Below are 26,147 nucleotides of genomic sequence, written 5' to 3' on the forward strand. Positions count from 1 at the left end.
GTGGCCCAGGGTCTGCATCAGTGGGAAGCTGCAGTCAGGAAGTGGAGCACGGGAATCAAACCCAGACACGTTGATGTGGGATGCAGGTGTCACAACTGCTGGTCCTAATGCCCACCCCTAATGAGGATTTTACAGCGGCCATTCTTCCAGGGAAATTTCCATGAGCTTCAGCGTGTACCGCTGACGCAGGTGCTGTCACAGATTCAATTAGAGGGTCACGGTATGGTAGCAGGAGCAGCAGACCTAGCGTCTGGAGACCTGGATTCCAAAATTGGCTTTGCTGCTAAGTGCATGATGCTGGGCCAGCCATTTAACCTATGAGAGTTTGGGTTTCCTCGGGAGTAAAGGAGTATCTTACATTAGATCATTCTCTGGGTCATCTACGGATCCCTCACAGGCACATTACCATATTAATCACGCATTTTACCACGTCTCTACCCTGCCTTGTACCCCTCTGTTGAGTGGCAGATAAAAGGTTTTTTCCTCCTTCCTTCTTTCTCTCTCTCTTCTCATTTTTCCTGCCAGTGACTTGTCAACAGTCCTTTCTATAATCAAATCTGGAAATATTTACCCATCTGTATTATCTGAAGGTTGTTATTTACTATTCTTGCTATTTGTTTTTCTGGGACAGAAGCAGGGAGGAATTTCAATGTGTCTCGCACCGGAAGTCCTCAACCACCAGCAAGGAGAGTCACAGGCTCAGCAGGAAGAGACGCTCTGTGCTGGCCTTCCCGCAGGCCGTGAATTCAGGCATGCTGTACTTGAAGTGGTTTCCTGCGCCTTGAAAGACAAAATTAAAGGGGGTGTACAAGAGCCTTCTTTTGTGGTCTTACCTGGGATTATTTTTTTTCTTCTTGCCTATGAAAATGCAAAGAATGATAGAGACCTTGGAGTGAACTTCTGGTAAGAACACATGACCTAGCTATGAAAGGGTTGAGTGGATCTATGAAGCCACTTCTCACCCTTTTTTGACCAAAGTAACATTCTACCCACATTCTGGTACGCTTAGATGAAATATGAGCTAAGGAAATCCTGTGGCAGAGAATGGTTTTGGTCCTTAAGCTGCCACCAAGTCATTCTGGACATGGCTTTTGATCTTCCCGTGACCTTGCCTATAAACACAGTATGACTTCCGAGGTGGGGGGGGGGGGTGAAAGTGGGATGGCTAATAATCTCTAAAATGCTCAATTGTCAGCTTTTATGGTGAAAATTTTGTTCCCAACTGGTGGTGGTAGTGGGGAGGGGTCATCAAAACTCACTCTCGTCATGATGCCCGCATCAAGACAAGCACACATCATTTTTCTGTCAACTGATGTGAAAACTAAGAATCCTGGCAGATGATCTGGATCTGACGCCAGCTGAGATGGACAGAAAAACATCTGGGTGTAAACCTACCAGGACATCCTAGAGGACACACAGGAGTGAGGGCCATGAATCCCAGCAGTCCGTGAGGGGGAGAGAGGGCCTGAGGACTAAGTTCTGTGCATCAGACTCCAGGGACACCCTGATCCACAGCCTTAACTGGGTGTTGCGACGATGGGGATATTGCCCTCAAATTACATAGCAACACACAAGAAGCCTTAAATGCAGAACACAGCTCCACAAGTGGGTATCATGTAGATTCTCTTGTTGGAGAAAGTACTCTCCCATTTACAAGGTCAGTAAGAGGCAAGAAGGATAGAATCATTTAGAAATGTGTATGCTGGCAGAGGCTGGGGGTGGGGCAGGGGCGGAGACCGACACAGGAAACCAATCACAAAAGCAGCCTAGTGCTCCACCATCTGCAATCTTTCTCAACCTTCCTAACAACTTGACTACTCTGTGAGAGGAGGGAACAGAACCCGAAGGCTCTCAGAAACCCAGGAAGATTGTCCAGCACTAGAGCACCTGCTGTGACCATGGGGTGCAAGACGCAAAGTGGCTTTTTCCTTTCACCCCCACTCCCGACCACCCCAAAAAAGAATTTCTATTAAAAATATCAATAATGCGACTCTACTCATGAAGCACCTCTCAATGAGTCAACCACTTCAAATGTATCCTCTAATCCTCAGAATAAACCAGTGGTGTCGATGCCATCATTATCCTCGGTGGAGACGAGGGCTCAATGAATTAAGCCACTGGCTTGATGGCAAGGAAGTCAAATTGCCTTTATTCTGGGTCCATTTGTCAAGTCCCAAGTGCTCATCTCGCTTCCCTAAAGGAAAAACAAGCTCCGAGGCAGCCAGCAATGCTGCTTTTTTTCCCCCCTGTTCCATGTGGCCCTGAGTCCCAGCTACGATGTGTGCAATTACCACGCAGATTTTTACCTAAACGTGTGCCACACAAGTCCAAGTTAAACGACCATCTTCAATGCCATCATTATCCCGGCTGTGACACAAGCTTGGCCCAGAGTGTGTTTTCATTTTAACGAGCCTGAGTAAGTGCAGGAGTGTGGGCTGAGCTTTTTGCTCGATAGTCAATACTTGAAAGCCAGCTCCAACCTTTAATTTAAGCATTCGCTTGTAGCACCAACAGGGCTACAGGGTTTCCAGTATCAAAGACACCCTCCTCCGTCCTTTCATGGCCCTGCTTCTGTAAGCAGCGTGATTGAACTGCGTGCGGCACACAGACGCTTGTTTTTCCCTCCTCCTGGCAGCGCAAGCCACAACACTCCTGCCCCATTCATCTCGGCAACATCATAATGAAGTCCCTGAATCAATTTATAACAAGCAAAGTGAAAAAAAAAAAAAAACAGCCACCATTGAAGGAGTCTTGTAGCAGGTGCCTTTCATGCAGCCTCTCGCAACGGCACACAAGCAGCAAAGCATGTGCCCAGGCACCAGCTCGCGCCACACCAGGGCCCTCCGCTTCATCCAAAAGGCCTCCCCCTCCCGCCCCGAAATGATGAAGGGAGAGGAAGAGACAGAGAACATCTGACTGTTCCTAATGATCGCGCATGCCTTGAAAATATGTGGCCACCTCCCTCGGAGGCCTCCCATCACCGTTGGGATAAAGCACAGCTCTGTGAGAACAGCATTGAGGGTTTTTCATGGTCTGAACCCCACAGGCTTTCTCTAGACGCCTCATTTCCTGCAGTCCCTGTAGGCCACATGGAACTACTGCCTGTCCCTAAACTCTCCGTGCTTGCCGTCTACAGCCTTTGAGCATTTTCACGAGCTCTGCTGTTTTGTGGGGGAATAACCTTCCTTTACTTCAAAGCCCATCTAAGTTTGCAGCTCTTCCAGAAAACTGCTGCCCGCCCTCCTCCATCCCATCCCCTTCCCCCGCCCCAGGTCCAATCACAGCTTCTTTCGGGTTTTCGTGATCGCTTGCATTACTGTCTCCTGCCATTTTTCTTGAATTGTGGCTTTATTTCCATCCCGAGTCTTCCCTGCTGGCCTGGGAACCCCTTGAGGCACAGATGTCTTTTTGTCTCCTTGGTTCTAGCACTTTGTACAGTGCCTGGCACACACCCGATGCTCACTGCAAGCCTGTGTTGTGGATGTCTCCACTACACAGGACACACGTGAACAGCTGGCTGTCATGTTTGGAACCACAGATTTTTGTGAGATTCTCACGAGTTGGGGAGGTGTGGTGGTGCTGGTTGTTTGCAGCAGGTCGGGGGGGGGGGTGTCAGCACAGTCCTGGGGGTCAAACAGACTTGCATTCTAACTGCCATGACTGCCATGCTAATCCCTGTGATCTTGAACAGGTTGCTCTGCCTCTCTGGGTTCCAGCTTCCTCCTTTGTAAGAAGGCGGATGAAAGGTTAACGTCAGTGTTAAATGTGGTTATCCATTTCACAGTGCTTGGCACAGAGGAAGCGCTTTCAAAAGGATGGGCTCAGAACGTGTATTACTGGTTACGATAGCAGGGCTTGGGTCATGCCGAGTTAGAGGTGTCTGAGGTTCCCTGATGGGGAATAGCGCCGGGTCCTCCTGCCAGCCCCCATACAGGTAGGGCATGTAGCTCACTCCTCAGATGCAATGTGAACCAGCTGAGATGAGACTCAACAAAATCCTACCTTAACAGTGGCACTTACTTGTACAGAGGGTACCAACATTAACCTCAGCAATTATTCAGCACCTACTGTATGTGGTGTGCCTGCTACACAGGAGACGCTGTGTTTGGTGTCGTCCAAGCATCCCTTCCTTCCATTCCCAAATCTCTATGGGGCATCCACCATCTTGGTTTTTACAGATGATCAAACAAGTGTAGAGAAGTTCTATGACTGACAAAAGAGGTGGTAGGTAGCATTTCTGGGTCTTAAACCCCTGATGTCAAAAATATCTCCAAACCCATAATGCTATCCCTGTGCCATGTTTATGAGGGGCCCCTCTTACTCATTTATATCTTGTCATTCAGTAGATTCAGAGGGCTAGGCCACTAAGCAAGGGGAGGAGAACAGGCCTGAATCTGGAGATGGTACCATTCCAACTTGAAATAGCCATGGGGGAAAATCTGCCCTCAGCTAAGCTAGAAGAGCCCAGAGAGCCTCAAGAAAGACAGACTCTGAATTGGAACACCAGTTTGCCTAAGGCTGGCCTCACCGGGGGTCAGAACTTGCAGGCATGAACTAGCAGGGACCCAGAAAACATCAGGCCTCGGTAGACATTCCTACCCCTTCTACAACATGGCGTCCTCCAGGCCATCTGCCCCTGCACCCTCTGCCTCTCTCTGAGGTCACTCAAAAGCCAGTGACTGAAAGAAATGAAACTATAAAGGTTGATGTGGGCTAGGAGTGACAGCTCTGTGCACGTCTGAGGCACACAGATGCCTTAGCATCCCCCGCCTGAGCCAGCAGATACAGATTTCTCTTTGTGAAGCGATGGTAAAGGAACTGAGAAAGGTTTCAAGTGACAATGACAGATTCCAAAGTCAAGTCTAGAGGATATTTTCCATACCAAGAGTATCTTGTTCATAATATGTTGGCTAGACTGCTCCCCGCCTCCTACCAGGCGGTGTACTGAAGTGCAACGCACACTTACAGACACAGGTGTAAGTCATCAAGATGAGGGAGAGGAATTTTCAGAATGAATACTCCCATAGCAAGACAAAAATCCTCTTCGGTTTTTTAACTATATCTACACCCAGGTGAAAACCCACTGAATCATGTGACATTGAGTGTTTAAAAAATTTATTATTCTAAGATCAGAGGGCAGGAAAATGCTAAAAGTTAATAAAACCCAATGTCAAAAACAACAACAATACCACCACCCCCAATTTTTTTTTCATTTATTAGTGGGCGGTTCTCTCGGAATTTTATTTGCAAGTTGTGAAGCTGAAGGTGTGGTCCGTTTGCAGGCATGGAGCTGGTCCTCTGACCCCGGAAGCAGTTAGGGTTCCTTAACTCTGCCTTCCAAACAGCCTCTTTCAGGCACAGAGGCTGGTTCTGACTTCCTTCCTTGCCACACCCACCATCCTTCCACTGGATCACCATGTGCTGTTCTGAACCAGAGGCCATCTCCTTTTCAGCCCTCCTAATGCTGGGCAGCCCTAGAGAAGCAAAGGAATGCTTTTTCTTGCAGCCAGCCTCGCTGTAGGCCACTGAACAACCTCTGTTTACAGCAACTGTGCTTAAGCCTCTACCTTTAATGGACTAATAAAACCAGGCCAGCAGCAAGGTAGCCCAGTCTTCTAAGGCTGGTCTGGCTCCCGGGCTACTGATCCCTCTCTTTATTCTAACAGTCTGGAGCAAGACCCTGGAAATTCAGAACATGCCAAATCGCATTTGCTCCCACTCCACTGACAGCATCCTGACAGGAAACCGAATGGGAGACGAGACCTGTGTGCCCTCCATTTGATAATAACAAAGAGCTGGGTGGCCCAGCTACAAGAGGCAATGTCAATGTGTTCGTGCTAGATGCCAACAAAGTGATTATAAAATTAAGAACAAGTCTTTGGGCACCGTTTTCTAACTGCACATTAGTTTTCATGAGAAATCTTAGGGAAGGTTGGGCACTCATTCATTTAATTAGTATAATGGAAGCAATACTGCCAAGTGCATCTGAAGTCAGCAGAGGGCTCCGCCTTCTCGCCACACTGCAGATGCCAAGGGATCTCCGGACAGCGCTCTTCCCTCCTGGAGAAGGTCGGAGAGAACATGAATGAAGCACCTTGCGTGAAGGTGCCCCTCAGAGCGGGGAGAAGACAGGACCTACCAGGGTTTTCCACCACTATACCCAAGTAACAGAATCAATCCTCTGAAGGGCTCCAGGGAGTGACCGAAGTCTCTCCCATGGCAGGAGATGCCATAGCTCGGCAAGTGGTACTAATTCCACGAAATGCTTTTTCCTCTGTGCAAAGCCACAGCGCACAGAAAAAACAGCAGTAACTCACGGGTATATTTTTGCAAACCTGGGTCATAGATGATTGCAGATAAACTGTGAAGTCTGCATATAACCGGTTTTATGTCACATCTCTGCCACACTGATAAAGAGAGCAACAAAAAGCTGGAAAATGTAACATCAGCAGTAACTTGGGTCTTCAAAAGATACGATGCAGGAAATGAGGGTTAAGATGTTTGTGCTTGAATCTCTTTTGGAAGTGCTGCATTTAATATATCATTTACAGTTAACCTGATAAATCCGTCTCAATAAGGAGTCCCTTCCAATGTGCTCTGTCACCGCATATCCCAAGTCTCCTACGGTAAGTTGCAGGAAGGCAGCTCTCAGACTTCAATATGTGTCCTTTCAGGCATTCAAAAGCCCCGAGTCTTTTGTCTATGTGGGTCACAAGTCAATTAATTACCATTAGAGGTGGAAACTTGGAATACTTTAAAATTGGCTTATAATTCATTTAAAAATTAGTGATAAACTTGCTGCTAACCAGCAGAAAGCCAGTATATTTTCCAAAACTAACCAGACAACAATAAGAACTTCTTAAGAAAATGGCTATCATTTCACATTTTTTGAAATTGTTTAATGTCTGGCTTCATAGAAAGCAGTGGATCCCATGGTTTTGCACTGTGTCCTGGGATGGTCATTTAGCACCAACATATGACGACAGGATGGCAAAAGTGATGGGCGCTGTCATAGCATTTTCAAAGCATCTTGCATGTTCTCTGATGCTATACCCAAACTCAACCAGGCATAGTTTCGTAAAGCTTAGTTGCAATATGGAACCCCAAACCCTGCCAGTGACTTTAACATTCTGTTAAAACACAGTGGTCTGTTTTGTATTTGGAATCAACAATCACGCATCAGCTACTTGGAAACTACCGGTTCACCCAATTTTGTTTGCTCTTCTGGTTGCTCGTACATTTCCGCATCAGAACTGATTGTATCACAGAGCACAACGATTAATATCGCCACCTACATCTTCAGAAAAGTCTGTAACTATTGGGAAACAGTTCCTGGTTTAGATGTTCAGTTTCCAAAAATTCTAGCTTTTGCCTGAAAGACCGAACGTATTGGCAACACATTCTTTCAACTGCTGTTCTTGAAATGACAGTTTCACTTTGAACACTGTTGAGAAAACATCTGACACACATCCCAGTCTGAATAACCAGTCTAACGCACAGAGCACAGCCAGTTCACTTCTTCCACACCGACACAGGTGTCCTTCCCTGAAGACCACCGCGGGGCTTCGGCACAGTGCAAAAATGTTTCCCATCTTGTCAGAAAGGATATCTCAAGGGTCACACTTACACAGACTCAACCATTGCTTCTGCTTTATCCAGGATGGGCCTCGTTGCTTTCAATCTCAAGTGCATGATCCTCAGGAACTCTGACTCCTACACCAAGGGCCCGGTGGTCTCTGTGCTCGCTGATGCCGTGTCGACCATTAACGCAAACGGCCAACACGGTTAGGAGGGTGAGTAGTGGTTCTGGACTCTTAGGCAAGCAGATTTCATTTCTTGAAGGCCTAGACAGGGGGGGCCTTCCAGCTCACACACACAGGACCATGCTGCATAGGAACTATTAAAATCCAAACACACTCTAATCTCATTGCTTGCATCCTTGTGGGGGTCATGCAAAGAAGCCTTAAAAGGTTTATTTCTGTCTAGACTTTCCTGCCCTAGAACACAGGCATTGCATTACTTCTGATTTCATCAGCCATTTTCTCCCCCAACAAAGAAAGCTGCTCTAAGATGCTTGAGAGATCACTGGCCATCTATCATGAGATATGGAAAATATGACATATTCAGTCCCCCAGTCTGTCCCATCAAACTCCCAACCCTCCCAGGCCTTTCACTTTGGGGGTATGTTGCATGAGCTCTTAGTAGTGTCCTCAAAATAATTGGGTGTCCTAATTCAGCCACATGCAAATTAATGCTCCCCTAAAGAGGCCTTATTATAATTTCCAACCCTTGATGTCTACTTAATCCCCTATAGTTCTTTAACTTCTTGCTTTCTAACTTCTGTTTACCGATGCACTACTTTTGTCAGCTCAGTATAGCATCAATTAGTAACACAGTGTGTTTATTAGGTCTCCCCAGAGCCTCGAGAGAGCTGCTTTGTATGTATTAATGACTACACAGAGCACTACTATTTTTCAAGAGCATTTAAAAATGAGTAAATTACTGAAGATAAACTATAAAAGAACTTCAAATTTCAAAGGCAAGCCAAAAAAAAAGAGCACATTATTTCAAACCACCTATAACTCTTTCATGGCTAATTTTATTTTCAATTGAATATCAAGAGGAGGGTGGGTGACTAAAAAAAAAAAACAGTCAAATGCACATTCCTCTTGCTGTTCTACTTTCGGCATTTTGGAGCACACACCACTGGAGTTACAGAACCAAGGTACAGAGCTGGTGATTAATTAAGAGCTGGTTTAACAGGTCTAGGTTTCATTATCACACACACATACCTGTTAAGTAATATACACCTGACTCAGCAAATATCCACCCACAAAGTTAATTTAAAAAAATTAAAAAGAAAGGAAGAAAGGGGGATGCTGATGGGGGGGGGGGCACGGAGAGAGAGAGAGAAACAACTGCACAGAATTAGGTCATTTTATGTTCTCAATGAAGTTGCCATGAATCCAATTTGTACTCTCCTATTTTGTGAACAATTCTCTGCACTGCATTAGGTGAAGTCGGGACTGCCCACACGAGTACAGAATTCACTACTGAAGGAAACCGGAGAGACCAAGTTCTCTTGTGATGAATGCTTTCCTCACCAAACTTAAAGTGATGGAGAGCAATTACAGCCCTGTTCTGCCCTGCTTTTCTATTCCCGGTCATTTATGAAATAAAGACGCTGATCTGCAAAAATCACTTTGCATTCATGAAAAGAGCTCTGGGAGCTCCCCCTGAGGATCTGGCTATGAGGCAGACACACACCTCGGTGCACTTCCTTTGTCTTGTGCTCCGTCTTTGATGTGCAAGTCACTGGTGGAGTAAGCTGTGATCGCTTTGATGTTGAACTTCTAGACTTTATTGTTACCAGCATGCCTACAAGGAGAGCTGTCAGTCATGTCTTACTTCTGAACAACCGTGTTTCTTTACAGCACCTCTTTTACAAGCATCAATCCTTAAATGCCTGTTTTCCCACTCCTGCTGATTACCACACTATCTGGGCTGGGGGAGGACCATGGCACCCACATCTCCTGTCAACACCTGGAGGCATCCTCAGGTGGTTGGTACCCAACCTTCTTCTACAAGAGAAGCCCAAGTGCAAACCAAACTTTTCAGCAAACAAAAAAACACTCGGAAAAATGCTCAAGCCACCTTCACAGTCACCATGTTCAATGTGGCTAGTGCTTCTTCCAAGTAACCTCTGAAATTACTTAGAAACTTGCAAGCCACTTCAAAAGAGATTCTGAAGGCAGCCGCAGCAGGGGGCTTAGGAAGTCTGCCAAAACTTGGAGACATCTTAACTCACCTTAAATAATTTTGTCCCTCCAGGAGTGGAAACAAAAACCCTCGTATTCTGCATGATCCTGCACGTAAAGGACCATTACTTTGAAAGTCTGCATAGATTTATACCAAACCAATTGCTTAAAAAAAAAAAAACCAGATTACTGCCAATCCCATTGTTAAACAGCATCAGATTTCAAACAAACTGTCTTATTAAACAGTAATTTCAGGTGCTGTTTGCTAGGACGAATACAACTGAAGTCGATAAGTTTCAATTATCTGACATCTAAGGCAAACACACAGACGTCTCTATGAGGTGTGTACATTTCTTATTTAAATACTTATCCATAGGCAAAAGCGGCAGTTGGTTCACCTTCCAGAAATCTCTGTCGCAAACCAATACAGTTCTAATTTCCTTTACCATCAGATTCTCTTTTCAAACTCCTTTATCACTTCTGAAGTTGCTGAATATCATCAAAGCCCACTGGGAAATTCCACACAAAATGGAAATAAAGTTAAGGCGCTTACATCACACCATGCTGGTTTATAATGAGCTGTTATCTTTCTGAATAAATGTCTCAATGAAACCCAAGTTCTTAGAGATATCAAGTCTCAAGTGAGGAAGTAAAAGGATATTTTTCATGCAAGAGCTCAGTTCTGTTAGTTTCTTCTTACAAGCTGGCAAAACAGGAGATACACTGTTACCGCTTGCTAATAAACTGCTAACAATGCATCAGAGGAGACCCACTTTCCTCGGCTTTCTGGCCTAGAATATTTGCTAAGCAATAAAATTGCACTTTGTGGTGTGCAATGCTTAAGGTTTTCCAGGGTTTCCATTTTTGAAAGCAACTCCCTACCATCTTGGTTTCAACTCAACCATCAAAAATGGAAAAAGCTTTGGGCTAGAATTTGGTAAATAAAGGATGATTATAATTTACCAGAACCAAGTCAGGATAAATTGATTAACATTAAAAAAATCTTGTTATTAATTGATTTAAATAATGGGCATTAAGTCATGACCTCCTCCTCTTGCCACCTTATATTTTAGCTTCCCCAAAGAACCGATCAGCTGACCACAGCACCTAGAGCGGTGAAGGGCAAGGGCAACGAACAGGAACCGGAGGGGCATCTGTCAGCTTCGTCCAGGTCTGGGATGAAAAGCCAGACAGCTGCTGTTTCTTAATAGAAGGAGTTTTCAGAAAATGGTCTGGAAAGATCTGGAGGGCTTTGTGGCCCAACCCTGTCACTGTATAACTGGGAAAAGCAAATAGTGAAGGAGACCTGGCAATGAAAGTGCAGCCCCTATGGGACGGGAACTCACATGTGTTACCTCCCCCCTTCCCGCCTAGGGGTTTTCCACTACCCGATGCTCTTTTGCTACCCTGGTGGCTAGGTGACCCATATGTGGCTCCTCCTAGGCAAATCAGTCTCAGAGATCCAGGTTGCTTCAAAAATTACCCAGACTTGCTTCCCATCTCAGACCAGCAAAATCACTATCGCTAGAAGCAGAAGTGTGGGCTGCTACCCTGTGTTAGAAGCACCCTGGTCCAAGATGCGGAGACCAGGAGACTTCTAAGCCTTCCTCTGTGTCTACTGCCGAACGCTCACCATCAGTGGTGTGTGTATGGTCAAGGTGGGGGGGGGGGGCTCCTTGATTCAGTCCTCTACAAAAGTTCAACAGCGAGGTCAGAAGTGTTTCAAAGCTACTGCCTGGTTTTCTGTTGGCCTCACTGCTTGTCTACCTAGTTTCTCAGTTAACCTGGGGCCTGCCACCCTCTTCCCATCACGACAGCTATCACTGAGTCGGGGGAGGGGGTTACCGTGGTCCCCAGAGCACTCAGCATCACCTGCTACTGTACGCAGGGTGGCTGTCCACCACAGGGCAGTGCGGGAGGGGCGTGGAGCTGCGCTGGGTGCGAGGAGTAGGCTTGCCCCCTCCTCCCCGTCCCAACACCAGACTGCCAAGACGGCTTTCTGTCTGCCTCCTCTCAATTTCTCTAGCACTTGAGCTGGGACACAGGCTCTGTGTCTCCTGCTGGAGAAAGGACATCTTGTCAACAGGAAGCCCAAAGGAGCTTGGAAGGCACTGGAAACCTTTACTTTGTTGCTGGAAAAAGCAACATAGACAAGCTATTGCTATTCCCACTGGATCTGACCTTGACTCTTAGGGAAGGGTACCTGATCAGCACCCACTGACCTAACTGGGACAGACGGACGGACAGGGACACACAGACACACACACACACACACCACACACACACACACACGGCTGCATTCTACCACCCACAGGAGCCAAAGCTCACGGACAAGGTTCTATGCTGCCAAATACTTCAGCCCCTAGGAAGCTTGCCCCAGCTCCCCAAGCAGCCAGCAACCAACCACCTCGGGGTCTCCTTTTGTTGGGGGTAACAGTCTGCCTACTCCTGCCCCCACACAGTGGCTGACAATAATCAGGTGACCAGAGAACTGTTTCCCGTGCGTTCATAACATCCAAATGATGGCATAAATCAGTCATGTGGGGCACCTCTTCTACCGGGTGAGACGGCTCAGGGAAGTCAAGGGTAGCCCGTGCTTGGCACCATTTACCTTTCAGGGCTTCATGTCATGGTAAGAGCAGAAGGCTTGACCAGAGTAGAAAAGGTTAGACCACCGTGGGATTGCAAACTGTGGGAGCCAGGACTCTGAGTCTAGAGTCAAAGCCGCTCTTTCAGGTAGGATTTGAAAGCTAACTCATGACTTTCAGGGAAGCTAAGCCTGTTCACACCAAAGCATAAGGGCTGGCTTTCTCCGCTTGCATCAACAAGACTGCGTCGCAAGTCAGAAAATCTCCTTTGTTTTCCATGGCACACAGCTCACCGGAATGACACACCCAGCCGCCCGATGGCCACAAAGCAGCCTTCCCCAGCGAAGTGTGACTGCCAGTTTCTCGGGGCAATTTTCACACGCCACATCACGCCTTAGGACACCTGATGGGTAGGTGGCACTGGAACTCCCTGGCACACGGGAGAGGCCCTGAGTGATTCGCTACGACCCATCCAAGCCTGCTTACCCACTGCCCTACAGAAGATACGCGGCGACACACACAAACACCAACCACTGAAATATGAGGACAACACTCTGTGAGAAAGAATCCTGCCCAGGTGGGGAGCAGTCACACTTCCGGGTGGCGCTGTGGACGGAACCTCCAGTCCTCACTGCTGACCACTGCGCCTCCTGTCTGTGAGCAGCAGGCTTTCCTGGAGAGGGGTTTTTGTTGTTGTTGTTGCTGTTTTGCTTTTTGTTTTTTAATGAAAAGATTCCATTTCATCTTTGCAGTGGGAGTGAATACAACCATGCTTTATCATCGAGTGATTATCTTGCGTTTTTCTTCCCCTGACTCTGGCTGAGAAGCAGCCTGGTTTTGGAGCAAGGCAGCAGGTGTGCGGGTATGAATTCCTCGGTCTTCAAGCGGTACCAGAGAAGAACGAGCCTTCAGGACTCAGGAGGGTTTTCTACATAGAGGTCAGGTGGTCTGACATCTGACACGGCTCTGAAGCCTGAACTCACATTGCACCTGTATGACCCGGCTAGCCTCGAACTTACACAGAAGAGCACTTATCAATACCCCAGCCAGCATTGCAAAGCCTAAACTCTATCATGCTCAAAGACACCCCTCTGTAGCAAACACCCTTTCATATTTAAGGCAAACCATGTGTTTTTAAATAAACCAAATCATCTAGCCACATCTCTAGCAACAAAGGAGTGAATCACTTTTGTATTTTTGTTTTGAACTGTATTGCTGCCAACAGAGTTAATGTAGTTTACTTCTCTACAAAAGATTAATTCTCTCCCCCCTCCTTTTAAAGACTCTAAGTTAAAATAAAAAGGAAAGATTACCTCACTGACTGAAAGAACGTTTTTTTGTGGGAAAAAAAAAAATTCAAGTTCAGGGGCATAAGACGGAGGTTACAATTTTAATATTTTTTAAAGAATGATTATCTTAAATGTCCAAATATTCTCCCCTGCAAAATCTTAAGACAGAATTTGATAGATCCTCTTTTCTATAGTCTTAATTTATTCTTTACTGTCCTTTACTTCCTTCCAAGTAAACTTTTAAAATTCACTATCTCCTCCAATGGATACATTTCTAATAACAACATGAAATGACAAATTACACTTTTGAGTCTGATACAGAATGCCCCCAGCACTTGAGAAAATAATTCCAACCTTTGACCTTCTCCACTAGCCTGATGGGAAATTCATTGGCACCAAGACAACGTTTAGCATTCTGTGAGCATGTGACCACTAGAGGGCAGCCTTATCTCAGCTCTGACAGTGCAGGCAGTGTCTCCTAGGTGCTTTTAATGCCCATTCAACGATTTTTGCTAAATTTTTAAGTTTCCTAGATACTTAATACACTTCAGTAGAGATAAGTTTTCCAGAACAGTTCAAAAGTCCAGTGATGCACACTGCCAAACCATTACAGAAATTTATTTTGAGACACTAAAGAAACAGCCTGGCTTACATCCTAAACTTTTCGTTTTTAAAAATTTAGGAAAAAATTGTCTTTTTTTTCCCTATGTACAAAATTCCAAATCAATCATACCACAACTACTACCTGGTTCCCATTTCTGGCATCAACATCTCAAGCAATTTTAGATCAACTGAATGTCTTTGAGGAAGCAACTGACCAAGATCATGAACTGAAACATGAACGTGGAGTGAAATGGATGGGGGAATGACAGCAGAGACGAATGGCTGTGTCCTGTGCTGCTCATCTTCAGATCCACAGCCTGTCTTCTGTTTGAGAAATATGGATTAAACGTGTCCTGAACAGCTCCCTAAAAGCAAGCATCTGAACCAAGGGATTCAAACTCCCCTGGAGCTTGATACTAGAAGACTTTCGTAACTCCATACACAGTGAGTACCTGGGGAGATGTGTTCCCCCGGCCCATAACCAGATACCCAATCAGGAAGACAACGGCAGAGAGGATCCAAACGCCGGGAGAACACTTATCTGACTTGTAAAAAAGTACTTTCGGCTCCCCAGACTCAATGACATGATGCTCATTTACTGACAAATGCACCACAGCCCAGGAGCAGTCAAAAAATGGAGAACAAGCTGCTGCAGCTTCCCCGGGAAACTCTGATGCGTGGGGTGCTTTCCGAAGAGACAACAGATTTCTCCAGAGGATGTCTACTGCTGCTGTCCTCTCCCCTAGCCCCGTCGAGGGTCTCTAAAACCACCAAGGGCTGCGTTCGGAAGCCTTGGACACTGGAGTTTTCCACCACAGATATGCAAATGAACGTGCAAAGACTGCGTGGGGGAACGCCCCACTTGGCTGGGCTGGCTCCCTCTGTAGCTAGGCTCCACGCAAGCAGGGATGGGTCAGCCAGGCGTTGGGCACTTTCTGGAGTTCTGCCCTGCTTGGGAAGGGTATTGTTTTACCTTTCACCAGGGTCCTCTCTCAACAAACAGGCTTAATGAAAATCACGGACGAAGAGACCTAACGATAAGCAAGTAAGAATAACCCCATTTGTACCAAATTGATTTTATTAAATAGTCATTTCAAGATATTAGGCTCAGCAAAGCATTACATAATTGAATCTGCATCTCCCCACTCCCCCCTTACAAATGCCAGAGTTGTCTTTTAGACTAACTAGAAACAAAGTTAGATCCAGGATGTTTTCACAGCTCCCTCCAGGAAAGGCATAAGGCCAGCAGTCATCAGGAATCTAGGACTGGGGCCACAGCACAGGACCACCAAGAGCCCAGATCTCCTCACCGTAAAGAGGAGGAGACTATGGGTGCCTTTCCAGCGAGGATTCAGTGAGAGCGTTTGTAAATCATACAGCACAACACAGATGGGCATCCCCCTCCTATTTCTTTATGAAATGCCTACCAGCTTCAGAGGCAATGCAACCCAACAGGACAACCGAAACCTGGCAAATCTCGGGAATAAACTTGACTTACTTTTTATACCCATGATAGCTAGGGTTTCAAAGTTATATTATCTCCTTAGACTATGGTGAGGGTTAATCAATTTCACTTAAAAAAAAAATCCAGAAACCCCAGATTTTTTTCCATTGCTCTTTTGCAATTTGTTCATCTGTTCATGCGTACGCTCATGTCTATACAGACATCTTATCTCTGGTCGTGGCATTTCAACAATTTACAGAAAAAAAACATGTTCTATCATGTCACTTGCAAGCCTGATGGATCCAGAAAAGCTCTGTTCTTTTAGCTCACCAGCCAGAAGTCTGCACTGGAAGGAAGGTAAGGCAATGAGATGTGGGGCAGGGGTGGCAAAGGGGGGTAGGAACTTATAAATTCTTTCATAGAAGGTCCAGCAGGGCCTTGGGTGGGGGAGAACATCCAGCATCAATTTACAACTGATTATCCCTGGTGGCTCCACACACACACACACACACACACACACACACACACACACACACACCAAGTACAGCTTCTGATTCGGAGTATCTAACTGTGTTTCTAAATGACCACATATTAAATACATGGATTAAGGGAGCCTTGACTTTTTATGAATAAACACTGTGAATATTTTAAAAGGCACCCAGAAAGCATTTCTATGGCAAAGCATGCCGAGATTTGTTTCAATCTTTTTTTACCTAACTTAAGAGGATTTTAAGAAAACTCAACTCTTGATCTGCCTGTGTTCTTCTCACTTCTCCCTCCACCCACCTACTTTCTGCCCAGTACATGGTCATTTATAAAGACTATTTTCCCAGGCAGCCCAGACAAACGATGAACTGGGTGCGATTGCAGGTGATTTGCAATTCCCTTCTGGCTCATTTTGGGTATTTTCTTAAATTGTGATTTGCTTGCCTGGGAAGGAAAGACGGGAAAAAAAAAAACAAAGCAAGTCTGGTGAGAACTACAAATACATTTACAAGTCCATCTTCCCGGCATTGCGACAAGCATTTCACGCACATACTGTATAAAAAGGAACCTTTCTGCTTGGAAATAATTTTCTTCGGGGGACAGGATTAATGAAATCACGTGGTCCTCATTTCAAATCAAGGGCTAAGGGGTGTTTTCTTGGACATTAAGCTGCCTTGAACTTGAAGCAACGGCCCACAGAGAGGACGCTTGAAAAAGTCCTCTCGGCTTCGTGGATGGCCCAGCTCTCCCACCTGCCCTTGGTGGAGGGGCCGGCCCCTTTCTGCCACCGAGCATTCTGTTCAGCAAGGGGGTGGCCCTTTGGCTTTTCTCAACATCCAGCCTTGACCCTCTGCCAACCCTACCCATCACAAATATGGGGAAGAAAACCCAGGAAGGGATAATACGGATAATACAGAAACAACACTGCAAATTTTACTTGATTTAGAAAAAAAAAAAAAGAAAAAAGCCCCATTCTCTCACCTATAGGAAATCCTATTTACTGGGGCTGAAAGTACTGCTGGATGCCCTGTATCGGTCCCAGCATTAGCAGGAGGAAGCCATCCATGAGGACACAGGTGTTCCCTGCAAAGCCCACTTTTTGTCCCTCACAGCTCCACAGCCGAGGACACAGCCGGGCACTTACACGAAGCCCAGGGGTGTTGAGTCCACCGAAACTGACCTTGCGCTTGCATTTCCTTCCGGCATTTGCTACTGTCTGCCATCTGCCCAATGCCCTTTTCTGTTCGTGCCTTAAGAACGTCCATGTTACTGTCACTACCTGCCTCCCTCTGCCAAGAACCCAGCACAACTGGTACCGGAATTCTGTTGTTCAACACAACTAAAACTAAATGATGAGACCAGAGTTGCTGAAATGAAAATTTATGGCTTCTAAGCAGGAAACCACTTTCAGCCTAAACTTACTTGACAACTAACGCAGGGGAAGGGTTTTCTCTTCGCTAAGTTCAAAAGGCCTGATTTACTGATTGACAAAACACGAGTCAATCTGCTTCTCTTTCATGGTGGTTTGTTCTCTCCTCCCCTGTCCACAGGCATCTGGGTCCCCAAAAAGCTGCACTGTAAAGATGGTTTCAGTTTTGCATGAAAAAAAAATCTAATTAGACAAACTCTTACACATGGAACCAATTTAGCTATTATAACTGAGAGGCAACCGGGAAGTATTTAATACGATGCAGAGCCAACTTTTTCCCCTTCAATCTGATATGGAAACATTTTACAGCATTCCTTATTTTCCCACAAACTATTTTTCTTCAGCTTGAATTTGCACCAGGGCAAGATAATCGCATTAAAGCACAGGATGTTATGATGCTGGGAATGAAATATACTAATTGTTCAGATGTCTCCTCTCTCTCAGGCGAGTGAGCTGACAGAGAAATGGCTGTGCCAGGACATGCGAGCTACTTTTCCTGAAGCACAACCGTGTTATGACTCTATTACACTGGCAGCCAGAGGTCACCCCAAGACACATGTGCGGACTACAGCTCTGGGGGGGGCGACTGTGTGAGCTTCTGGGGGGGGTTATTAGCAGGAGACACAGTGAATACTAGAACTTGACTTTGTACTGAAACTACAAAAGCAAAACCTTGTGTATCAGTGCACATCAAAAAGAAATTCAAATACGAAAACATGCTTTCCTTACGATTTGACGGTTACTGTTCATTAGGGAAAAAGCATTTTAAGATGTCTCAGCCTCTTATCTCTTTCCCCAATCAACACAAATTACATTAAATGGATAAGGGCTGACTCTGACACCTCCCACATAACACAGTCTATTTTATAATTTAGTGGGGCGGGGGGAATGAAAGGCAACATCTTAGCTGCAAAGGAGTCGTTTAGCAATGAACAGGATTTATGAAAAGCAGAAATAACATAAGTTGTTTTTTTTTTAAGAGAAGAGTAAAATCACTTTAAGCGGAAAGAAACCCTAAAAACTGTTTTTCTTTGCCAGTGATTTTTAAGTGCATGGATCCTACGGCAAGGCTTCCTGTCCAAGATATTGCATGTTCTAAAAATTATTAAATCCCATTTCCTGCAAGCCGCGGGGCCAAAGACAGAATACTGGCGGGGGGCACATCACGTAGCACCATTTCACCTGCGAGCCGCGACCAGCGCGTTCCGGCCTGTTAATAATTAACGCTGCAGATGCCACCCAATCTCCAGCAAAGAAAGGCAAAGCTGGGTGATCCGAAAGCCAACCCATCGCAGACACTGAACCGCAGTCCTCCATCCGTCACTGCAACAAAACCCCAGCCTAGAAGAAGGGGGACGGGGCGCTAGGCACGCGCCCGGGTGGGTCGGACCCGCAGAGCCGCTACACTCTGCGCCTTCAGGAAGCCGTGCCCGCCGGTAACAGATGGGTTTCTAAATCCCCGAGCCGGGCGACCGGGCCTGCGAAGCCGCCGGGGCAGATGATCCGCCGCAAGGACGCGCCAGGCGCGCCCGCCGAGGGCTGCGGGTTGAGTTTACCCGGGGCGGTTTGCAACAGTCCTGCGAGCGCGCCTCGGTGTCCCTGGGCAGCACAGGCGACTTCCTGCGCCACCTCCAAACTTCGCCTTTCCCACCCGCAACTTCCCAGGTCTTTGGCCACGGTCTCCCGGGCTACCCCTCCCTCCAGCCGGGCTCGAGTCCCGACCAGGGAGACAGAGTCTTGGCTGCCACCAGCCCAGCGCGCGCCGGCCGGCCCTGCCACGGGCGAACCTCCGCCTCTGCCCACCACTCTGAGCGAGGGGAGAGGAGGTGAGGAGGGAGAAAAGGGACCATGAGTTCTCTTCCCACCACCGACACAAGCCACAACAGCAAGCTGGGCGGCCGTAGAGGGCTCTCTGGCACGCTCCCGCAGCCCGTTTCTTCCCGGCCCGCGCGCTTTCGGAAGTGGCCACGGCGGGACCAGAGCCGACGGTCGCACTTCTGCAGATAGCCGCTCGGGACCCGCCTGGCCAGCGGGAGGAGAGGGAGCCAGACCTGCGTCGCTAACCAGACCCCGGGGATGACACCGAACCCGTGCGCACTCACGGCCCGGCCCGGTGGCGGTGCCCCCCTCCCCCCTACAACTAGGCCGGAGCTGTCCTGGGTGCGGGCCCTGGAGCCCGACGGCCGGCGCCCCCGACTTCCTCCACGTTCCCGTCCTTGTTTTCCCCCCTTCCCAGAGCGCGACTCCTCCCAGCAAACTTTCTTTGGGGAGCCCTGCCAGGTACCAGACGGACCCAAGCGACTGACAGCAGCCAAATGCGGGGGTTGGGGGTGGGGAGGGGGTTCAGCCCGTGCGCCTCTGCCCCTAGCAGGAGACCGTGCAATCCCGCGGCTCCACTCCGGTGGCACGCTGCAGTGGCCCCCGCAGGCCCCGGCGGGGCTCCAGCGCTCAGCCCGGGGCAGTACGTGCGCTCCGGCAGGCGCGCCCACCCCTCCCCCTGCGCACCCTCCTCCCCGCCCCCCAGAGCTGCCAGCCCACCCGGCCCCGGCGGGGCGCCCGGCTCACCTTTCATCGCTGCGATCACAAAATACATCATTTAAACCGCGGTGCGGAGAGCGCAGGGAGAGCGGATGGTCCGACCCCGGAGCCCCCTCTGCCGCCGCCGCGCCGCCGCCGCCTGAGCCACAGCAGCAGCTGCCGCAGCTGCCCGCCCGCCGAGAGCCATCCCGAGCCATAAGAGGCTCCATGTGACCGGCTGACATCACGGCCGCCGCTCTGTTTACACCGCGCCCCTCCGCTTCCTCCCAGGGCGGGAGGCGGGGAGGCGGGGAGGCGAGAGGCGGCGGGAGGCAGGCGCGTCCCGGCGCCGCGCCCCGCCTCCGCGGGCAGGTGAGCAGCGGCCACGGGCAGACCCACCCCGGCCTGCGTTGCCCTCTCGTGCCCCCCGGCCCGTGCAGGGACATTCTCCCCTCCTCCCAGCCTTCTAGTTTCCCAAATCACCTGTGGCTGCCCAGACGCTTCCACCACGCAGCGCCCGGTGGAACGTGCACCTGACCACTTTGTGCCCAACCTGGCTTAAGCCACAGACGTGCAGCCGCACGCCACCCCCGCGCCTTTCCCGGACCCCTGGGCTCTGGGATGGGGGACCCTATTAAATATTAAGGTGATTGAGGAGGTTTGAGCTGGGGAGCTGCAGCCCCTACCTCCAGGTGAAACTGACCCTGGAAGTGGCCCGGTCAGGCGAGGGGCACATCACGCCCTCAACCTTCAGCAAAAGCCCCCAAACACCATCTGGGGTCCTCTTATCACCCTTCCCTCACACTCTGTGTCCGGGACCACTGACATCCGCCAGGAGGGCGGGAAGCTCCGAATGGCCTAAACGAACTCTACTAGGCAGCCAGTTTGAGCCTCTGCCGTCCACAATCCAATGTTTTCTCCAGAAAACCCACCTGCGAGTGGGAAAAGCTATAGTGGACATACGCAAAAAGGAGACATTGTGACATTTTAGATTGGAAAGAAAAATAATAAATCAAAGTGCTCTATATGTGATTTTTAATTTGCAAGAAGAACTTCACCCCCACAATGAAGTTTAATCTTTTGCTCGGCTCATGGAAAGGTAAACCATTCTGATGCTAGTTTGGCGATGAAGCCACTTTTCTACGAATTTCAGGTGATACTCATTAAGCAACTGCATTAAAAACTGACACCCGTGTCTTATAGTATTGCACATTAACAAAAAAAAATCCTCAATTTGCTTATCTTTCCCCTGTTCCTTAAACAACCTTCAATTCTCTCTTTTCTTTTGGCCTGTGTTTCCACTGACAATATAAAAGTACTAGATATTAGTTTGCTACAAACACCTAAACAGGCATAATTCTAGCGTCTGTTTTTCCAGGTATCTGAGTCCGCCTTCTGTCGGGGCTACTCTTTGAGAACATCTGCAGCCCAACAGTCCTGCAGAAAGCAGAGAGTCCCACCCTTTCCACCTCTTAGCCTCTTTTCCAGGCAAAATCAAGTCTCCCAAACATTTACAAGGTCCTTTGATTTAAGAAGGTTGAAAAAGTTCATTGTCAAGCTGTGGCTTTATAAAACTTGACTTTAGATACATTCATCCTAACGCAGTGTTCCCTTTAGATTTTTCTTTAAATGAAACCACAAAAGCAAGAAATGATAAAAGCACAAAGCCAAGACCTACCCATGTTAATTCAGCTGTCCAGCCATAGCGAAGTGGCCAAGAGTTTGAAATGAATCAACCATACTCATGGTCGTGTTTACAATTATGAAATTCAATCACACCATGTTCCTGTGGTGCAACTCTGTCTCCTCCTGAAGCAACCAGTTACACTGACACCATCATGCAAATGTGGTTCTTGATTTCCCTTGTGCTCAACACTATCTGTAAGAAGGAAGGGTGACACCACCCCATCCTGCAGGTAGGTCCCAGGGACCTTTTTTTTTTTAACTATTGTGAAAGGATTGAAGTCCTTCAGGCTGCATGCTTACAGAGATGATCCACCATCTTCAGTGCAAATGAATCCAGATATACAACTCTGAAAATGTGTACTGTTACCTTAAACTAATATCCTCCTTTAAAAAGAATGCTTTGAAAATAACCAAATCCATTAGCTGTAGCCTGCCTGTCAGACTTCTGACTCCAAGGTAAAGAGTCTTACATGACTAGTAATCGGTGTTTATTTCCAGACCATTTCAAATGAAATCAGTAATGGGGGATGACATGTAACGTGACATGTGCTCCTGCAATTACAAGGAGAGAATCATTCTATAGCGATGGCCCCAGTAGAAAGAGAATCTCATAATACTTATTCGAAATATTTACACATTTATTCAACAAAGACATTTCCAGGATAATGTGATACTGACCTTGCCCTTTAGAAATGTATTTCACATGCATCGTACAACTAATGAGCAACAGAATTTTAGATATTAATTCCTAACCTTCCTGTGTGGCTAGATGCTATTTGTAATACATGCCTCTATTAAATGGCTTCAGCTTTTAACCCAGGGTATATTACTGTTCTATATATTAACACAAAGCTCTCATACAACTCTAAAAGTAGAAATGAGAGGCTGTTCTTTGCTTTCTTCAAAAATTTCTATAGAATCTGAAGTCCTCAGCCAAAGAAATCAACCAGTAATTCTAAGATCTAAATCTCCTTCCAATAATACCAAATTGGAGCCACAAATGACACATTTTCTTCTTAACTTTTAACCACAGGATACATCAACAGAGCAGCACAACCAAATGTTAAAATACAATAAACAGAAGGGAATAATTACTTGGGTTCCATTAAACCGGAACGATGTAGTACCTGTAAGGGAGTGAACAATAGTGGCCAGTATACCCTTTCAGTATATATATTTTTAAATCAGTGTCCCAGAAAATAAATTAAAAATAATATTGCTTCCATGAAAACCATCAAACAGAATGGGAATGCTTCACAATAAAAGAGAGTAAGTTCTAAGCGAGTTCTTGACTGACCTGTTTCTGTTGGCTAATACTGGAGGAGGCACACCAGACGCACATCTCTGAGTGTCTGGTGTCCCTACATGCTGGGTCTCATGTCAGCCTTCACGCTTAGCAAGGGAAAGGAGAGAGACTTGTGCTGCCAGGCTGTTCCCAAGCAACTCCCAGCAGAGCCTGGTGCATTTTCTCAGGCATCTACATCGGAGTATAATGAGTGAATTGGTGTCTATCTTTTAGTAAAGAAATGATCCCTGACCTTGTAGTGGCATACCTGGTTGCGTATCAGACACAGGGTGTGATGTCATGATAGTCCAACCCAGGTTATCACACATACTATGGTATTGTGAAGAGTGAAAAATCAATGGACTAACAATAGTATTCTAAGTTTGCAAGTGGCTCCCAGGAAAAAAAGAGATGATTTTCAAGTTTGCAATACAGATGGGACAGCATTTTTATTCTATCTCGCTCAGGCCCTGCATCTGTCCCTCCAGTGTGTGGCAGCTTGCTAATTCAATTAATTTCTTTCTAGCTGAACAAGAAAGGGATCAGTGAAAGGTTAATGCGGTCCTAGGCAGTTTGTGTCAGCTGAATCCTAACCACCTCTACACGATGATCTCGAGTTGGGAAATCCTGGGTGACCAGAGTCAGGACAGCAGGTTTCCTGTAGACCCAGCAAGACCAAATCCCAAGAGATCTATGCAAAGTGCATGGAAGAAGGCACAGATCCTTCTATAGCAGGTCACAACCTTGCTACTTCTGGAGTCCAGAAGGATGCTGTGTCTCATAAAAGAGTAATAGGAGACTAATACAAGTGACCCCCCACAAAGCAAAGGTTAAGTGCAGGAGTGTTCCTGTTCACAAGGGTAAGAGGCAGGGGAGAGGATACGATTAATATGTCTTGTCTTAGTCCCCCTTTTAAAACACATAGAGATGCAGATTTAAATGCTTATGTATGTGTGTGCATGTGCTTCTGTATAGCCCATGAAGCATGGTGAAAAAAATTACTTTGGCAACAAAGACAAATCTTCAGTTTTACACACACACACCTTTCTCATACTTCACCATACTTAATAAATCTGTAATACGTGACTGACCCTGTGCTGGAGGATCATACTGAAATAGGATACGAGCCAGATCTTTAAAAGCTCACAAATCAGCTCACATTTACTCTGAAAACGTCACTGAAGTAAGCTTCCTGAGTGAGGCTGAACATCCCTGAAGGAATGAAGCCAGAAGCAGCTTCTCGCTGCCCATGGAAAAGATGTTTGCATGGCGCTGTAACTCTCAGAGCTGATACAGGCTGCAAATTTTGAGTGTGGCCAAAGAAGGTATTGGGATGTTGGAGGTGAAAGATTGGGTTGGATGGAAACCCTGGTGCAGGACTTCTGGAACCATGTGGTTCATACACCTATTAGGAAATTTGGAGAACTGGTGTATGTTTTGTAACCATCACAATGGGGAAGAAGGTAAAGTTCATGGACAAACAACTGAGCAACTTGCACAGAGCAGGTAGGTGGCTCGCTGTATACACACCTGCTAAGGAAAGAGATGCGACTCAGAAGCAAGAGTTCTCCCTGTCTGTCATTTCTCATGGGGTCTCACCACGCCCCTTGCAGAGCTGGTGATAGGACAGGCCAGTCAGAAAACAAGTTTTTTTTTTTTCTCGTTAAAGAAATACAGGAAATACAAGTGAGCTCAGGGTTTGGGATCTAGGGCTCTTGTTTCACACCTGTCACTTATTTTCTTTGTCACCCCTGACAAGTCATGTCACTACTCAGGCATGAGGCCCCTCATCTGTACAAAGAGAACCCAGACCTCTAAGGGCTCCTACGACTCAAACATTTCACGATGGTGTTCAGGATGATCTCCCACCCAATGGTTAGGAATACTTTCTCCCTTTCTCTCTGCTGCACTCTGTATACTCACTTCTCCAAGCAGCCTGCTTTGTTTCGTTGACCTTCATGGTATGGCAGAACAAGCTTTGGCACAAGAAAAGAAAATTAGACTTGAAACTAACCTTCATCCCACTCAACTAGCTGAGGGTTCTTGAGCAAACCTTTCTTTCATCATATGTGAAATAAGCGTAAGCAGAGCCTCATAGGGCCACGAGGAAGGCAAACATAAAGAAGAGAGAGGTTATTTCTTCTTCAAATTATTTATTTGGTTCATTCATTTGAGAGGCAGAGGATGTGGAAGGGATGCAGAGGTAGGTGGGGAAGAGAAAACAAGCACCTCCATTTCTTGGTTCGCTGCGTATCATCAGCTCCTGCCAGAAGCCAGAATCAGGAGCTGGGCACTGAGCTTCGCTCACCAGGTGAATGGCAAGTACCCAGCCACCTCCATGGGTGGTCCCAGGCTACCTTATGAGGGAGAAGTGGTATCCAGAGCAGAGTTGAATCTCCAATTCAAACACTCTGCTATATCATGGGGTAGGCAGAGAAATATCTTAACTACTGCCCCAAACACTTGTCCCAGAACAATGATCTCCTCAGTAGGGCTTACTGGAGAAATGCTATCACCACCCTCCATCAGTTACTATCATTTTATGTAGATAGAATCTATGCCTGGCATAAAATATTGCCCCTTAATAAAGATTTGCTGAAATGGCAATCAGGATGCAATTTTGCTAAGCTCTCTGTAATTCTGAAATGGTGCATGTGTGCATGTGTGTGTGCAAAACAAATATTAACCATTTGTCAACTGTTGGTAATACAAAGAGAGAAATAAGATAATTTCCTTTGGCTTAAGAGATCCTGAGGCTGGGTAGGTTTTTAGCCATCATATTTTTCTAACAGAAAATAAGCTCCTAGCCAAGAAACAATGACTTAACACCTTCTGTGGGCATCACACTGCGAAGACACGCAGAGGGAAGGAAAAAGATCAAGTCGTCAGGCTGACCTTCAAGGATCTGGCAATGTGCTAGGAAAGCCAACGCAATGTTTATCATGTAAGGCAGAGTAAGGGACACTCTGTTGCAGAAGCAAAGCGCAATGCTAAGTCAGGAGGAAGAGAGGTGACTTTGTGCAGGGGTCATCCTAAACTTTAGGAAAAGAAGAAAGGAATCT

The 26,147-nt window shown here is 46.9% G+C and overlaps 1 protein-coding gene across 3 annotated transcripts in view; it reads right to left on the minus strand.

The window, feature by feature from the left end:
- RORA (RAR related orphan receptor A) overlaps positions 1 to 26,147 on the minus strand; it is a 710,565-nt gene that overhangs the window by 76,729 nt on the left and 607,689 nt on the right. Inside the window, exon 1 of one of the 3 annotated variants that reach the window (XM_040968723.1) lies at positions 20,163 to 20,519. The exons of the other annotated variants lie outside the window; for them this stretch is intronic. Coding sequence (XP_040824657.1) covers positions 20,163 to 20,193 — 31 coding nt within the window. The 5' untranslated portion in view covers positions 20,194 to 20,519. Of the gene's footprint in view, positions 1 to 20,162; positions 20,520 to 26,147 lie in introns of those variants that run through there. 3 annotated transcript variants of the gene reach the window in all.

This window comes from Ochotona curzoniae, unplaced genomic scaffold (assembly GCF_017591425.1).
Source record: "Ochotona curzoniae isolate NIBS_2020 unplaced genomic scaffold, NIBS_Ocur_1.0 scaffold_4701, whole genome shotgun sequence".
Lineage (NCBI taxonomy): Eukaryota > Metazoa > Chordata > Mammalia > Lagomorpha > Ochotonidae > Ochotona > Ochotona curzoniae.